At 37.5% G+C, this 18,017-nt stretch overlaps 1 protein-coding gene across 1 annotated transcript; it reads right to left on the minus strand.

The window, feature by feature from the left end:
• Positions 1 to 8,755: 8,755 nt before the first annotated feature.
• LOC110746525 (putative F-box protein At1g32420) lies at positions 8,756 to 10,225 on the minus strand. Its single transcript, XM_021946754.2, has one exon. It carries the CDS (start codon positions 10,181 to 10,183, stop codon positions 8,855 to 8,857), a length of 1,329 nt encoding a protein of 442 aa, XP_021802446.2. The 5' UTR covers positions 10,184 to 10,225; the 3' UTR covers positions 8,756 to 8,854.
• Between the last annotated feature and the right edge of the window lie 7,792 nt (positions 10,226 to 18,017).

Consider the following 18,017-nt stretch of genomic DNA (forward strand, 5'->3'; position numbering starts at 1 on the left):
CTTCTTTTGCACACACAAACAGGAAATAACAAAACAACACCCAGGTTAAACATAAGGAAAAATTATCATATCTGTATTATATATAAATCAAAGAGTAAAAACAACGTAAGACTTTCTAAAGTGTAATCCACAGAGAAACTTCGATTAACATCGTATTCAGAATAACAAATATTAAAAGGGATTAAAGTATACCAAACCATATTAAACAGGTATATATAAATAGTTACCTTATAATGACTGGGAAGAGGAACGTAGCAAATATACAATGGAAAGAAGCAAATTTAAGGTTTGATCATGGAATGAGAGAGAGAGAGATAGAGAGAGAAATGCAGCTGTGATTCCGGATCTGTTATCTCCAAAATTGGTGTTCCCATGTCTCTGCTTGACATGTGTCCTTCAACCTAACGCTGGAATTTGTTATTCAAAAAAGAAATTACCAGACAAAATTAAACATAAAAAACCAAAAAAAACTAGATATATATAGTTAGGTTAGTTAGCAGCAGTAGGAAAAGGAACATATAGCAAATATACAATGTGAAGAAGCAAAATTAAGGCTTCATCAAAGGATGAGAGAGAGAGAGAAATGCAATACTTAATTCGTATTTGTTGTTCTCAAACTTTACTGACAATTTAAGGGCCCGTTTGATAACAATTTCAATTTTAATTTTTAGTTTTTAGTTTTCATTTTTTGTGTGTTGGAATCTATAGAGAAAAAAAAAAAGGAGAATGGAAAGAGTGGAGATGGTATTGAGAGGGAAGATGAGATGAACTAATCGTGATCATGATCGCGATGAACTAACCAGTGAATTGTCCCAAGACCTATCGAAACTAAACTATTCACATATACGATTGGCGGATCCAGTTTCGACATACAAAATATACTACTCTATAAAAGCTTTCCTAGTTTTCCTGTCTATGCTAGTCTTGTTATTATGGATGTTCAGTACACGGAGCAAAAGCTTTCCTAGTTTTCCTGTCTATGCTAGTCTTGTTATTATGGATGTTCAGTACACGGAGCAGAGAGAGAGGGGACATAGATTTATGCCATCATTCAGATCTGCGGTCCCCCAACCTCAACATCAACCCTGTCAACAAGACTACATATGAATTTTATGTTGTTTCTGTTTCTTGCTTTTCTTTTATGTAACATTCCATGTGAGTCTAAATTAGTCTAAATTGGAACCATTGATGTTGATAGTGAGTTTAGGTTACATATATACATATATATATATATATATATATATATATATATATATCACCCTTCTCCATCGATAGAGATCTTCCTTAATATCTCCCTCTCTCCCTTTCTTAATTAGCATAAATTGTTGAAATATACTTAAAATCAAACATGAAATTCTTGGAGACCATAGTTGCGATGGTTTTAGGTATTGCTCTTTCCTTCAACATTGCGGGAAACATGAGCTGCAATGCTGCTGGATAGTATGACTACTTTAAGTTTGTTCAGGAGTCTCCTTTTGCATTTGCAAAGATGTTAATGGAATTAATAGATGCAACATCCTACCTCTGCCACGGATATTTACCATTCATGGCTTGTGGCCAAGCAACTTCACAAATCGTCATGAACCTTGCGTTGGTGCACAATTTAGTAGAGTTGTGGTGTATCTCTATCATACATACATACACATATTGAGAATAATGCATGTAGCTTCTGTTATGTTTCTCGTGTTTTGTTTTGTTTACTTTTGGTTTTAGTTTTTAGAAAATTTGGCATAAGTCCAATTTTGAGGAGAGACTTTGGGTGCAATCCACGCAGAAATTGTTGTTGATCCAAGTCCTTTGACTTTTGTGCCACATAAGATTACATGCCTATTTTCAATTTATTGATATTTACTTTTTTTTAATTTTTTGTTCCAGTTATGCACCTAAAACATAAATAAGGTAAATTATGAATTCCTAAAATTGGTAAGTTATTGATTTGTATGATATTAATTATCATATTTGATTTGAATTTAATTGCAAATCTATTTATTGAATTCTGAAATTTTCCCAAGGTATACGACATCAAAATTTGTAATAAGAGTTCATAAAAACTTCATACCTTAACAATAGGTAAGGTACCTATGCATACACCTCGTATGCAGTATGCAGGTAATTAAACCCACAAATTACCTCTGATCCAGGTAATTAAATCCATAAATTACCTCTAGTCTAGGTAGTTATGCCCTCTAGCCCAGCTAATTGAACTCATATAATATCTTGGTATGGATCTTTAAACTCAACCGAGATAAAAATCCATACAAAATTTCTTTGAAAAAAAAAACACTATTACATGGAAGACATGTACGTATGTATATAAATATGAACCTCCAGAAAAAACTGCTTAAGAAAACTCAAGAAAAAAACACTTACCTGTAAGGCAGGTACATATATACCTGTATGTATTAACATTATTTACCTGTATGTCAGGTACATAATTTAATGTGGGTGCTTGTCTGATCGATTGGTATAATATGTGAGTCTTTACTTTTTATTGATTAAATTGTATTTTATCTATATATTATGAATATTATCAAGGAACAAAAATTCAAAATTCAAAATTTGGAATTCAATTTCAAGGAAATAATGCATTAAATTTAGATTTTCAATGTATTTTCCTTATTTACCTTAAAAGGTAAAATCGACACAACAAAAAAGTAATAAATGTCAAAGGAAATTTGCATCCATAACATCTACTATGCAGGGGCGGAGCCAGCATGGGACCAGTGTGGTCCTCGCCCCACTGCATTTTTATCTATTCTATTTGTATATTATATATATGATATATAATATTATAGTATATTATGTTAGTTTAGGATATTTACCCTAAAATAAAATAATATATTATGTTTTTTTGGTCTACAAATTAACCATAAAATTTCTTGATCTCTCTTCTACTCATCTCCCTTAAATCTTCTAGGTTAATTTATGACATTTGCGCTAAAAACTCTTAAAGTTTTAACCTTTTTTTTTTCTTCCTCTTTTGTTCAAAGCTTTATGAATTTTTTATTTTCCTCATATTTTTTATGTATGAGTTGGGTACTTTAATATTGTGCTTTATGAACTTTTTATTTTTCTATTTTTTTTTTCTGTTGGAATATAAATTATTAATTTTTAAGTATTTAATAGTGTAGATGAAATTAGAATCAATTTAAAATAATTATGAAGAAAATACAAATTTTATGAAGTAACCCTCTAATGTAAAATTCAAGCTACGCCAGTGACAATAGGACATGCATTAATTCGTAGCTAGCTAGAACACATTATTTCTGTAAGCATATGTGAAACATGTCATATACGGCAACTTTATCTTTGTAAGAATATGTGAAACACGTTATATGTTTACTCCGTACGAAAGGCACTCCATTGCCAACCACGTGTATGTTTGTTCTAAAATATTAATTTGAGCTGTCCGATCATGTGCCATTCGCGACTCACAGTAGAGAGAGAGAGAGAGAGAGAGAGAGAGAGAGGAACATAGATTTCTGCTATCCTTCTGATCTGCAGTGCCCCAACCAACATTAACCCCGTAATTGCATTTAATTCTTGTGTCTAGAAAGCTCTGTATGTATATATTCCTTTGGGATGGATCACCCTTCTCATCGATAGATCTTCCTTAATATCTCCCTCCCTTTCTTAATTAGCATTAATTGTTGAAATCTCCCTCTCCCTCCCTTTCTTAATTAGCATTAATTGTTGAAATATACTTCAAATCAAACATGAAATTCTTGGAGATGATAGTTATGATGGTTTTAGCTATTTCTCTTTCCTACATTGTGGGAAAGTATGACTACTTTCCAACAATGATCCGCAATCTTTCTGCTACAAAGTATGACTACTTTGTGTTTGCTCAGCAGCCTCCTTTTGTATATTGCATAAGAAATAGATATTGCAAGGACGAACGTCCCCGATATTTACCATCCATGGCTTGTGGCCAAGCAACAAGTCGAGACATCACGGTGTTGGAAAATTGGCTCGCATAAAGGATACTAATTCTTGGACCAGCGACCGGTCGCACGACATTTGCGACCGGTCGTTTTCAGGCAGAGTCGAAGTCTGGAGCGAAGTCGACTAGCAACCGGTCGCTGGCTATTTGCGACCGGTCGTTTTCAGGCAGAGTCGAAGTCTGGAGCGAAGTCGACTAGCGACCGGTCGCTGGCTATTTGCGACCGGTCGTTTTCAGGCAGAGTCGAGGCCTGGAGCGAAACCTTCTTGCGACCGGTCGCAAGCTACCAGCGACCGGTCGCCCAGCACGTGCTGTTTCTGATTCCTCGGTCGCCCAGCACGTGCTGTTTCTACCAGCGAGGGTGTCTCATGTATGCAATGGTGTGCACACGCCCCGACTTAGCCCAAGCCGTAAGTGTTGTGTCAAGATACATGGCGAATCCGGGCAAACAACATTGGACAGCAGCGAAGTGGATTCTCAGGTACTTGAAGGGCACCAAGAGGATTGGGATTTTGTTTGAAAGACAACAAGGAAAAGCATGTGTGTCGGGTTATGTGGATTCCGATTATGCAGGAGATTTAGACAAGAGGAGATCCACCACAGGATATGTCTTCATTTGTGGTGGAGGACCGATTAGTTGGAGAGCGGTGTTACAATCGGTTAGTGCCTTGTCTACTACAGAAGCGGAGTATATGGCGCTAACGGAAGCTTCAAAGGAAGCGGTGTGGCTGAAGAGATTGGCAAAGGAATTTGGGATTACCCAAGACTTGGTGGTGATACAAAGTGATAGTCAAAGTGCTATACACTTAGTGAAGAATCAAGCATTCCACGGAAGATCAAAACACATTGATGTTCGGTACCACCGGATAAGAGATTGGGTGAACGATGGAGACATCATGGTAAGGAAGGTTCATACAAATGAGAACGCTTCAGATTGTCTAACGAAGCCAGTCACAACAGCAAAGTTCAAGCATTGTTTGAACTTGCTAAATCTTGTTACATGCTAAAGATTGAGGTGGAGTTCTTGAGAGTTATCGGGACGACTCTCAAAGACATTACAGATGTCCTGGAAGGCAATAATGTCCACAAGAAGCTTTAGGCTCGCCAAGGTGGAGATTGTTGGAAAATTGGCTCGCATAAAGGATACTAATTCTTGGACCAGCGACCGGTCGCACGACATTTGCGACCGGTCGTTTTCAGGCAGAGTCGAAGTCTGGAGCGAAGTCGACTAGCGACCGGTCGCTGGCTATTTGCGACCGGTCGTTTTCAGGCAGAGTCGAAGTCTGGAGCGAAGTCGACTAGCGACCGGTCGCTGGCTATTTGCGACCGGTCGTTTTCAGGCAGAGTCGAGGCCTGGAGCGAAACCTTCTTGCGACCGGTCGCCCAGCACGTGCTGTTTCTGATTCCTCGAGTTTTGGACTCCATTTTCAAGGGCTATCGCCTCCTACCTACTTGCAAGGACTCTAGGGGTCACTTCTAAGTCAGAAGAACGTTGGCAATCAGTTGGGAGGTTGGAGGTAGCATTGAAGGACATTGGAAGACTTGTTTTCAAGGTGTAACCACCCTATGGTTCTATATAGGGTGGCTACACAAGTAACCATCAATACATAGCTTGTGGCTGGCCTAACCTGTGGTCTATGTCAGGTATTCAAGGGCAGAACGTAGGAGACAAAGCAAGGGTCTTCTCTCAAGTCTAGAGGCTCATGTATTAAAGGAAAGAGTGAGCAAGTCTGAAATTGCAAGAGAGACAGAGAGAGTTGGAAGAAAAGTAGCTGGGAACTAGTGAGTCAAGAAGAGGAGAGAATTCTCAAGTGTATCAAGGTGTTGAGCAAGGGTGAGAGAGAAACAGATTGTGTGGGTAGTGGTCTAAGGGGGTTTCCATTTGTAAACCAAAGTTGTAACCTATCTTCACTAGTGAAATTTCTCAAGGGGATCACCAAAGAGGATGTAGGCAAATTGCTGAACCTCTATAAACACTTGTGTCTTTTGTGCTTGATTATTTTCTGTGTGTGTGTGTAAGATTCATCCATTTTTGAGTCTTGTCCAAAGTCCATCAACAACAAGGTCTAAAGGGGAGTGAGTTGGTTCTAATTCACAACACACGGAACTTGCAGTGGTGTAAACTTTAGTAGAGATGAGGTATATGATATATTGAGAATTCTGCATGCACGGCAAGTGCTTCGACAACCTGTTTTCGCAGACAAAAATACTTCAACCATGCCTGGCATTTGTGGAACCAATATAAAGCTCATGATCTATTTTCTAATCACTCGATTAAACCAGGCATCCCACGTGATTATACTAAACTTGGAGGAGCCATCCGATCATTTATAAACTCGAGCAAACCTCTTCTCTGGTGCAAGATCATTAAAGAACAGAACGCAACAAAACAATATTTGCTGGAAGTCAGAATTTGCTTTGATCAAAATGCAACTAAACCAGAAAATTGTGAGGGGAATACAAATCCAGTGAATTGTCCCAGGAGGAGGATGACAAAAGAATGTGATCCACGATCACGTGTATGGTATATGCTATAGCCTATAGGTAGAAGGGTGAATTAAGCTATATTGATATAAATCTAATAAGGATGAAATATATAATCTATGAATAAATGTGTACGTGAAGGAAGTTGAGGTTCCACCCCAAAACCAATTGGCAATGGGGGGAGTAGCCCAACTCCTTAGAAACCCAGGAGTTGAACTAATCGTGACGCGATGAACTAATCGTGACGCGATGAACTAATCGTGATCATGATCGTAATGCTTGATTTGCAGTTTGTGTTATATATACTCTATGTTTTGATTTCTTAATGCACATCCCTATATAGTTTTGCAACAGGCATAGTCATCATGTTTTTCTGGAAATGGAAAATCTTATATGAATTGCATGCATATATCAATCAACTACAAGTTTAATTATATCTCTTTTGATAATCAACTACAATGTACATAGAAAAAATGAAAACTCTTGTACGTACAGTACAGTGAGAAAAATATGAGAATTTTCTTTCTTAAAAAATCAGTGCTTTTTATTAGTTGTTAGAAATTAGAAGTTTGGATCATAATGTTGTATCAAACTCGTGTACATGACACACTAAGAAATTCTATATTGCCAGATTTTCTCATCTCTCAAGTTTTTTTGCCTCCCAAGACCTATTGAAACTATACTATTCACATATACAATTGGCGGATCCAATTTCGACATACAAACTATACTATTCTATATTGCCAGCTTTTTTCTCTTTTTATGCTTTATAAAAGCTTTCTTAGTTATCCTATCTATGCTAGTCTTGTTATATTATGGATGTTAAGTACATGGAGCAGAGAGAGAGGGGACATAGATTTATGTCATCCTTCAGATCTGCGGTCCCCCAACCTCAACATCAACCCTGTCAACAACACTACATGTGAATGTTATGTTGTTTCTGTTTCTTGCTTTCTTTTATGTAACATTCCATGTGAGTCTAAATTTAGTCTAAATTGGACACATTGATGCTGATTGTGAGTTTAGGTTACACACACATATATATATATATATATATATCCTTGGGATGGATCACCCATCTCCATCGATAGAGATCTTCCTTAATATCTCCCTCCCTCCCTTTCTTAATTAGCATAAATTGTTCTTAAAATCAAACATGAAATTCTTGGAGACCATAGTTGCGATGGTTTTAGGTATTGCTCTTTCCTTCAACATTGTGGGAAACATGAGCTGCAATGCTGCTGGACAGTATGACTACTTTAAGTTTGTTCAGGAGTCTCCTTTTGCATTTTGCAAATATGGTAATGGAAATAATAGATGCAACATCCTACCTCTGCCACGGATATTTACCATTCATGGCTTGTGGCCAAGCAACTTCACAAATCGTCATGAACCTTGCGTTGGTGCACAATTTAGTAGAGTTGTGGTATATCTCTATCATACATACGTACACATTTGTTTACTTTTGGTTTTAGTTTTTTGGCATGCATGCACGAAATGATATTTAATTTTTCTTTGCCATTGTTAGATGAATGAAGCCTCCAATGATGACTTGCGAGCTGATCTGGAGTTGTCATGGCGAAGCTTCATCAGTGGGCAGTCAAATATGGACTTCTGGGAATATGAATACAACACACACGGCAAGTGCTCCGACCACAAGTTTTCGCAGACGCAATACTTCGACCGTGCCAGGAGTTTGTGGAAGCAATACAAAGCTCATACTCTATTTTCTAATCGCTCGCTTGAACCAGGCAAGTCATATCGTTTAACTGACCTTGAACAAGCCATCCGATCATTTATAGGCGGGAGAAGACCTCTTCTCCTTTGCAAGAAATCTGAGGAGGAGAAAAAACAATATTTGCTGGAAGTCGTAATTTGCTTTGATGACAGAGCAATCAATCCAGTGAATTGTCCCAGGAGGAAAGAATGTGATCCACGATCACCTGTATGGTATATGCTATAGCCTAGCTATAGGTAGAAGGGTGAATTAAGCTATATTGATATAAATCTAATAAGGATGAAATATATAATCTATGAATAAATGTGTACGTAGCTATGTGACGCGATGAACTAATCATGATCATGCAGTTTGTGTTATATATAATCAATGTTTTGATTTCTTAATGCACATCCCTATATAGTTTTGCAACAGGCATATAGTCATCATGTTTATATGGAAATGGAAAATCTTATATGAACTGCATGCATATATCAATCAACTAATTATGTCTCTTTTGATCATCAACTACAGTGTATATAGAAAAAATGAAAACTCTTGTACGTACAGTGAGAATTTTCTTTCTTAAAAAATCAGTGCTTTTTATTTAGTTGTTAGAAATTAGAAGCTTGGATCATAATGTTGTATCAAACTCGTGTACATGTACATGACACACTAAGAAATTCTATATTGCCAGATTTTCTCATCTCTCAAGTTTGTTGCCTCCCAAGACCTATCGAAACTATACTATTCACATATACAACAATTGGCGGATCCAGTTTCCACATACAAAGTTGAATAGTAGGAAGAGACATTTGGTTTTCGGTGCGGAGGTTATAGCAGACTGTGCATCCATCTTTGTCAGCCACAAGAAGCTCATTGCCTTTCCAGAGTGGCAATGCCCATCCGCCCTCCCTGAGGTCCATTATGGGGATCGATGCGAGCTCAAAACCTGCGTGTTTTGTCCAAACACAAGCACCAAAATCATCGTCCATCAGCCACATTCCAAAGTATGGAATAACATCATAACTCCAATGCCAAACACAAAGAGCAACGGAAGATTCATTCCACACTGTAAGCTTCATGAAAAGCCCAAAAAAAGTTGTGTCATGGCCTAGCAGCTCATCTGGCAACGCTACCTCATCAAACACCTCATCACTCATGTCAAACGAAACCATCACTTGCCTAATCGTTTCTTCATATTCAGTTTCCTCATTATATATATCCAGGAATTCCTTTTGTTGCTCATTTCCCAACCAATAACACATCCCTTTAAAGTATATCTCGAACTTTTCAGGCCAAAGGAAAGTAGTTTCTGTTTCCAAAGAGTAAGTCTTGATCTCTCTCCAAGAAGAAGATTCTTCACTACTTCCCAGCGTGTACACTTGTACTCTCAGAGGATAAATAACCGCAGAATATAATGTATGAGCATGCCATTGCGAACCATAAAATGTAATGCTAACAACTTTATAAGCTTTAGATATAGGATCATAGCCAAATCCCATGGCCCATCCAAGCCGATTTAATGGTTGATACGGGGCAAGCTGCTGATTTAGGGACTCCCAATCCGTAAAGTATTTCTCCGAGGGAAGAAGCTTGAATTCCCGAATTGCCGGATTCCACAAAAACACCTTACTATAATTATCTACGTGTACACAAATGATTCCATGACAATGGCCTACAATCCTAAGTTCTTCACCAGCACTCATTACACTCATAGAAACTGGAACATTGATGTCCTCCACCCTAGACAATAGAAACCTACGCGCACCACCATCTACATCCTCGCAAAAAGTAAGCATTGAGAACACTGATTCGGTCTCGCTAGCGTTTGGATCCTTGTTAGGGACTAATCGCTTCAAAAAGATTGATTGATTGTTGTGCAAGCAATTGGAGAGTTGATTGTCTACGAACCTGGGTTTGTTGATCTGCGCATACCACCATTTGGCCGCGCACTTGAATCGCATAAGGGATTTTGGAGGTAGACTTGATAGAATTTTTACCAATAAATCTTCCCCAATTTTGCAACTGTGTGCCATTATTTCAGCTATATATGTCTCAACCCTTTCCGTCTTCTACCTCTTCTTCTTTTGCACACACAAACAAGAAATAACAAAACAACACCCAAGTTAAACATAATTAAGGAAAAATTATCATATCTGTATTATATATAAATCAAAGAGTAAAAACAACGTAAGACTTTCTAAAGTGTAATCCACAGAGAAACTTCGATTAACATCGTATTCATAATAACAAATATTAAAAGGGATTAAAGTATACCAAACCATATTAAACAGGTATATATAAATAGTTACCTTATAATGACTGGGAAGAGGAACGTAGCAAATATACAATGGAAAGAAGCAAATTTAAGGTTTGATCATGGGATGAGAGAGAGAGAGATAGAGAGAGAAATGCAGCAGTGATTCCGGATCTGTTATCTCCAAAATTGGTGTTCCCATGTCTCTGCTTGACATGTGTCCTTCAACCTAACGCTGGAATTTGTTATTCAAAAAAGAAATTACCAGACAAAATTAAACATTAAAAACAAAAAAAAAACTAGATATATATAGTTAGGTTAGTTCGCAGCAGTAGGAAAAGGAACATATAGCAAATATACAATAGGAAGAAGCAAAATTAAGGCTTCATCAAAGGATGAGAGAGAGAGAAATGCAATACTTAGTTCGTATTTGTTGTTCTCAAACTGAACTGAAAATTTAAGGGCCCGTTTGATAACAATTTCAATTTCAATTTCAATTATAATTAAAAACCTTGAAGTTTTCCTACATTTCCATTGCTATTGTTGTTTTGGCTGTTCAGAAAGTGGAGCCATAAAAAGCCTTAAAGAAATAGATTATGAAATAATATCATCTAAATTCAATTTACAACAATATTTTTGTATGATTATATGTCACGACTTGACTCCCCTAGCACGATATTGTCCGCTTTGGGCCCCCCTCTCTGCCCTTACGGTTTTGTTTTTGGGAGCTCACAAGCAACTTCCCAGTGGGTCACCCATCCTAGGATTGCTCTGGCCCCCAACTCGCTTAACTTCGGTGTTCCTATGACTCCGAAGCCAGTGAACTCCCAAAAGGCCTCGCGCTAGGAAGAGAAGTGCCCACACATTTAAAGCACTTCACCTTTCCCTCCCCGAGCGATGTGGGATTGCTCACCGTTCTTGTTTCCCCAAGACACGGGTCTTACATTGTATCACAATTCAATTGTGCCATGTATTTTATGGTGTGTCTATGTTTTTTGTTTATTTTTTATTCAAAATGATATTAGGAGAGGTGACTCGAATCTAGGGCATCGAATGCAAGAATAAATACACTTGAACTACAATACTAGCCCGTTATGGGCATACACATTTTTTAAGCTTGAAATTTTATTTATTTTGATAAATATCACGAGGTGTCCTCACACTTGAAGGGTGAATTAAGCTATATTGTTATAAATCTAATAAAGGATGAAATATATAATCTATGAATAAATGTGTACGTAGCTATGTGACGCAATGAACTAATCGTGATCATGATCGTAATGCTTAATTTGCAGTTTGTGTTATATATAATCTATGTTTTGATTTCTTAATGCACATCCCTATATAGTTCTGCAACAGGCATAGTCATCATGTTTATCTGGAAATGGAAAATCTTATACGAATTGCATGCATATATCAATCAACTACAAGTTTAATTATATCTCTTTTGATAATCAACTACAATGTACATAGAAAAAATGAAAACTCTTGTACGTACAGTGAGAAAAAGATGAGAATTTTCTTTCTTAAAAAATCAGTGCTTTTTATTAGTTGTTAGAAATTAGAAGTTTGGATCATAATGTTGTATCAAACTCATGTACATGACACACTAAGAATTTCTATATTGCCAGATTTTCTCATCTCTCAATAGTTTGTTGCCTCCCAAGACCTATCAAAACTATACTATTCACATATACAAGTGGCGGATCCAGGTTCGACATACAAACTATACTATTCTATATTGCCAGCTTTTTCTTCTTTTTATGTTTTATAAAAGCTTTCCTAGTTTTCTTGTCTATGCTAGTCTTGTTATTATGGATGTTCAGTACATGGAGCAGAGAGAGAGGGGACATAGATTTATGCCATTCTTCGGATCTGCGGTCCCCCAACCTCAACACAACCCTGTCAACAACACTACATGTGAATTTTATGTTATTTCTGTTTCTTGCTTTCTTTTATGTAACATTCCATGTGAGTCTAAATTAGTCTAAATTGGACCCATTGATGCTTATTGTGAGTTTAGGTTATATATATATATATATATTTCCTTGGGGTGGATCACCCTTCTCCATCGATAGAGATCTTCCTTAATATCTCCCTCCCTCCCTTTCTTAATTAGCATAAATTGTTGAAATATACTTAAAATCAAACATGAAATTCTTGGAGACCATAGTTGCGATGGTTTTAAGTATTGCTCTTTCCTTCAACATTGTGGGAAACATGAGCTGCAATACTGCTGGACAGTATGACTACTTTAAATTTGTTCAGGAGTCTCCTTTTGCATATTGCAAATATGGTAATGGAAATAATAGATGCAACATCCTACCTCTGCCACGGATATTTACCATTCATGGCTTGTGGCCAAGCAACACTACACCAGAACACATCTATTACGGCGCACAAAGCACGTTGTGAATTATCATTCACGACGCGAAACATGTTTATCTGGAAATGAAAAATCTTATATGAATTGCATGCATATATCAATCAACTACAAGTTTAATTATATCTCTTTTGATAATCAACTACAATGTACATAGAAAAAATGAAAACTCTTGTACGTACAGTGAGAAAAAGATGAGAATTTTCTTTCTTAAAAAATCAGTGCTTTTTATTAGTTGTTAGAAATTAGAAGTTTGGATCATAATGTTGTATCAAACTCATGTACATGACACACTAAGAATTTCTATATTGCCAGATTTTCTCATCTCTCAATAGTTTGTTGCCTCCCAAGACCTATCAAAACTATACTATTCACATATACAAGTGGCGGATCCAGTTTCGACATACAAACTATACTATTCTATATTGCCAGCTTTTTCTTCTTTTTATGTTTTATAAAAGCTTTCCTAGTTTTCTTGTCTATGCTAGTCTTGTTATTATGGATGTTCAGTACATGGAGCAGAGAGAGAGGGGACATAGATTTATGCCATTCTTCGGATCTGCGGTCCCCCAACCTCAACACAACCCTGTCAACAACACTACATGTGAATTTTATGTTATTTCTGTTTCTTGCTTTCTTTTATGTAACATTCCATGTGAGTCTAAATTAGTCTAAATTGAACCCATTGATGCTTATTGTGAGTTTAGGTTACATATATATATATATATATATATATATATACCTTGGGGTGGATCACCCTTCTCCATCGATAGAGATCTTCCAATTAATATCTCCCTCCCTCCCTTTCTTAATTAGCATAAATTGTTGAAATATACTTAAAATCAAACATGAAATTCTTGGAGACCATAGTTGCGATGGTTTTAGGTATTGCTCTTTCCTTCAACATTGTGGGAAACATGAGCTGCAATGCTGCTGGACAGTATAACTACTTTAAGTTTGTTCAGGAGTCTCCTTTTGCATATTGCAAAGATGGTAATGGAAATAATAGATGCAACATCCTACCTCTGCCACGGATATTTACCATTCATGGCTTGTGGCCAAGCAACTTCACAAATCGTCATGAACCTTGCGTTGGTGCACAATTTAGTAGAGTTGTGGTATATCTCTATCATACATACATTCACATATTGAGAATAATGCATGTAGCTTCTGTTATGTTTCTCGTGTTTTGTTTTGTTTACTTTTGGGTTTTTTTTTGGCATGCATGCACGAAATGATATTTAATTTTTCTTTGTCATTGTTAGATGAATGAAGCCTCCAATGATGACTTGCGAGCTGATCTGCAGTTGTCATGGCGAAGCTTCAACAGTCGGTGGTCAAATATGGACTTCTGGGAATATGAATACAACAAACACGGCAAGTGCTCTTATAAGATTACTCCTCCAGGAACTCTTCCTATAAATACAAGGCTCAAGCTACATTCAAAGGGTTCAAACACCAAACCAAAGTCTCCCACGGAGCAACTTATTTTTTCCTGTAATGCACTTTCAATATCTTTATTTGCTTTCCTAGGAGTAGTGTTAGACTGTAAGGAGAATTCATTCATCAATATATCATACAACCCTTGATTTTCAAGGCGCCGGAGCACCATCCCTGTTGTTCGTTCACTCACCCCACATATCATACGACCGTCGCTCCCTGAGCAACGCGCCGGAGCACCGCCCAAAACCCACCACCAACACCATCACTCAACGGCCTTATAGTTTAGGCCGTGAACCTAACAGCCGAGACTAGTTCCTCTCTCGGCTACAATCATTTGATTAGAAGACGAGTTTAAACAGGCGCACCACTCATCCATCCTACACTCATCAACATCTCGAAGCACGGTAGACCGTGCTGGCACGCCCGCGCACAACCGCACCGCACCCAAAAGCAGGAAACCGCGTGTCAACGCATATCCCCTCGGCCTGGAACTCCAGGCCGTGAGATTTGCGCGGCAGACATGATCGTAATGCTTTATTTGCAGTTTGTGTTATATATAATCTATGTTTTGCACTACAAGAAAATTGGCTTTTTACAGCGTGCGATGTGCGTCGTAAATGACTATTCACGGCATGCTATCACGTGCCATAAAAGGCCGTGCTGTAAAAAGTATTTTTCTTTTACAGCATGTGTGGGAGCAAATTTCCTCCCACGAGAATATTCGCCCAAGATTCCTTCGTCTTCTCCGCTTCTCTTTCTCCCTGCAAAATAAATCGGAGTAAAAGGACCACACCCGGGGGGTGTTGGCCAAAGGCCCTCCGATGCCTAAGTTAGGTTGGGTATTTCAAGGAAAACCGAGTGGCCGGAGCCGTGTGTGATGGCCGGAGCCTTGTGTGAGAGAAAGAAAGAATAGGAAGGGAGAAGGGTTTGTGAGAAATAATTTATGCAGAGTTTCAGTAGGAATTCAGACGTACCTCAATCCTCATGTGTAGCCAATATTTATAGAGGGTCTCAGAGGCTTTAATTTGGCGAGGTTGGTGGGGTTGGTGTGGTTGGTGGGTTGGTGTATTTAGGGGTTAGGGATTTAATCAAATCCCTAATTAAGACAAAAATCAAAGACATCTAATTTAAATCAAATAACCTCCTAATTAATTCAGATAACTCCCAATTAGGTTTGGTAACCCCAAATTAGGTCAAATAATTCCCAAATTGATTGGCCTAATTATTTGACCTAGAATGAGATATTTTGCTTCCACAGCATGCATTGGCTTGCCACAAGTGTTAATAATGCACGCCATGACTGAGCTCTCATAAAGTTTGGACAACTAATTACGGAATGCTTTGCGTGCCGTAAAATATCTTTCACGGCACACATTGCACGCCATAATAGAGTCGTTTATTAACATTTAAGGCTTGCGAAGCACGGTGTGTTTGAGTTTTCTTTTTTTTAAAAAAATTAATTAATTTCATGACTACCCTTATTTCATATTAACAAATATGCTTATATCAAATATTCCCCTGGACACACATGATTTCACAAAAAGAAAATAAGTATAGCAACCAAACCTTAAAGAAAGAACTATTTCATTGATAACTATACCAATTCCAAATACATAATCACTGCTTGTGCAAGAGTAAATAATAAGGCATCTAAACATACACAAAACTTATATACATGGTTCAAATTCAATAATCGCTACTACAAAAATGACAATAAACGACGTGGAAACACATATCGAAAAACTTGGAGCAATATACAAGCTCTTCACCACCACTCATTACACTCATAGAAACTGGAACATTGATGTCCTCCACCCTCGACAATAGAAACGTATGCGCACCACCATCTACGTCCTCGCAAAAAGTAAGCACTGAGAGCACTGATTCGGTCTCTTTAGCGTTCGGGTCCTTGTTAGGGACTAATTGCTTCAAAAAGATTGATTGATTGTTGTGCAAGCAATTGGAGAGTTGATTATCTACGAACCTGGGATTGTTGATCTGCGCATACCACCATTTGGCCGCGCACTTGAATCGCATAAGGGATTTTGGAGGTAGACTTGATAGAATTTTTACCAATAAATCTTCCCCAATTTTGCAACTGTGTGCCATTATTTCAGCTATATAATATATATATATATATATCTCAACCCTTTCCGTCTTTTACCTCTTCTTCTTTTGCACACACAAACAGGAAATAACAAAACAACACCCAGGTTAAAAACAAGGAAAAATTATCATATCTGTATTATATATGTTGGCACCAAAACTGAACAGATAGAGATGAGTGCAACTTACAAGTGGTGAGGACGATCTAGCAGATCGATTGAGTGATAGATGCAGATTCTTCTTGTCCTTGGATGCAGATCCTAAATAGAAGAGAGTTGAGGCTCGTGAGGCCTATGGAACCGGTGTGGAACCAGCCTAAGACCCTCCGATGCCAAAGTAAGTTTGTTTTCTAAGAGCCCCCGCTGTTGACAATATATTAGTATAAAGGTCAAGCTGGAAAGTCTTACCCCTGTATTGTAGTGAAGGGGCCTATTTATAGAGGGCATTTTGTATGCTCTTAGTACTTAATTTCGATGTGGGACTCGTGGGAGGGCCCTATGAGGTCGACACGAGTCCTTAGATATTTCGAGCGGGTGCTCCTGTAGCGACCTTTTGCCCACTTGAGACAATATCATCGGTAGCCGACGCTGATTGTTCGGAGCCTTGGGCACTTGGGTAAGTTTCTAAGATCCACGTGTCGTTGTATGAGCGGAGGGTCAGATATGGTACAAACAATATATAAATCAAAGAGTAAAAACAACGTAAGACTTTCTAAAGTGTAATCCATAGAGAAACTTCGATTAACATTGTATTTAGAATAACAAATATTAAAAGGGATTAAAGTATACCAAACCATATTAAACAGGTATATATAAATAGTTACCTTATAATGATTGGGAAGAGGAACGTAGCAAATATACAATGGAAAGAAGCAAATTTAAGGTTTGATCATGGGATGAGAGAGAGAGAGAAATGCAGCAGTGATTACGGATCTGTTCTCTCCAAAATTGGTGTTCCCATGTGCAGCTTTTTTTATTAATGGAATTTGGACGGAATGGATATTGGCTAACGGATACAAACATAAGGACCAGATTGGCCAAATTGATAACATGGGGACTAAATTGAACAATGAGGTAAAACACATGGACCATTTTGACATTTAAGTCTTTATTTTAATTAGGGATGTATGTCGGTTCAAAACCAATACAATTTAGTCAATCCGCATCCCATTCAATAATATAGATTGGATTGTGATTTTTTTTCAATCCAATCCAATCCAATCATATTAGATGTTTAAATTCGATCCGATCCAATTTATATTGGATTGGATTAGATTGGATGATCTGTTTTGATTGTGGAAAAAAAGGCAATAATGAAATATTAAATATTTACAACATTATTTTTGTATGATTGTATCACAGTTCAATTGTGCCATGTATTTTATGGTGTGTCTATGTTTTTTGTTTATTTTTTATTCAAATGATATTAGGAGAGGTGACTCGAATCTAGGGCATCGAATGCAAGAGTAAATACACTTGAACTACAATACTAGCCCGTTATGGGCATACGCATTTTTTAAGCTTGAAATTTTATTTATTTTTTATAAATATCACGAGGTGTCTTCACACCTGAAGGGTGAGATTAATCTCTGATCGGGGTTCAGCTTGTCTCTAGCCACAAAGTGCTTTCAACGAGTTTCGAACCTCTGTCATTGAGGCACCATATAATTTACCAATTGCAC

Source organism: Prunus avium, chromosome 8 (genome assembly GCF_965620075.1).
Source record: "Prunus avium chromosome 8, drPruAviu1.hap1.1, whole genome shotgun sequence".
Lineage (NCBI taxonomy): Eukaryota > Viridiplantae > Streptophyta > Magnoliopsida > Rosales > Rosaceae > Prunus > Prunus avium.

What these genes read in the sequence shown, in the direction of transcription:
- LOC110746525 (XM_021946754.2), bottom strand. Translation starts at nt 10,183, where the DNA reads ATGGCACACAGTTGCAAAATTGGGGAAGATTTATTGGTAAAAATTCTA.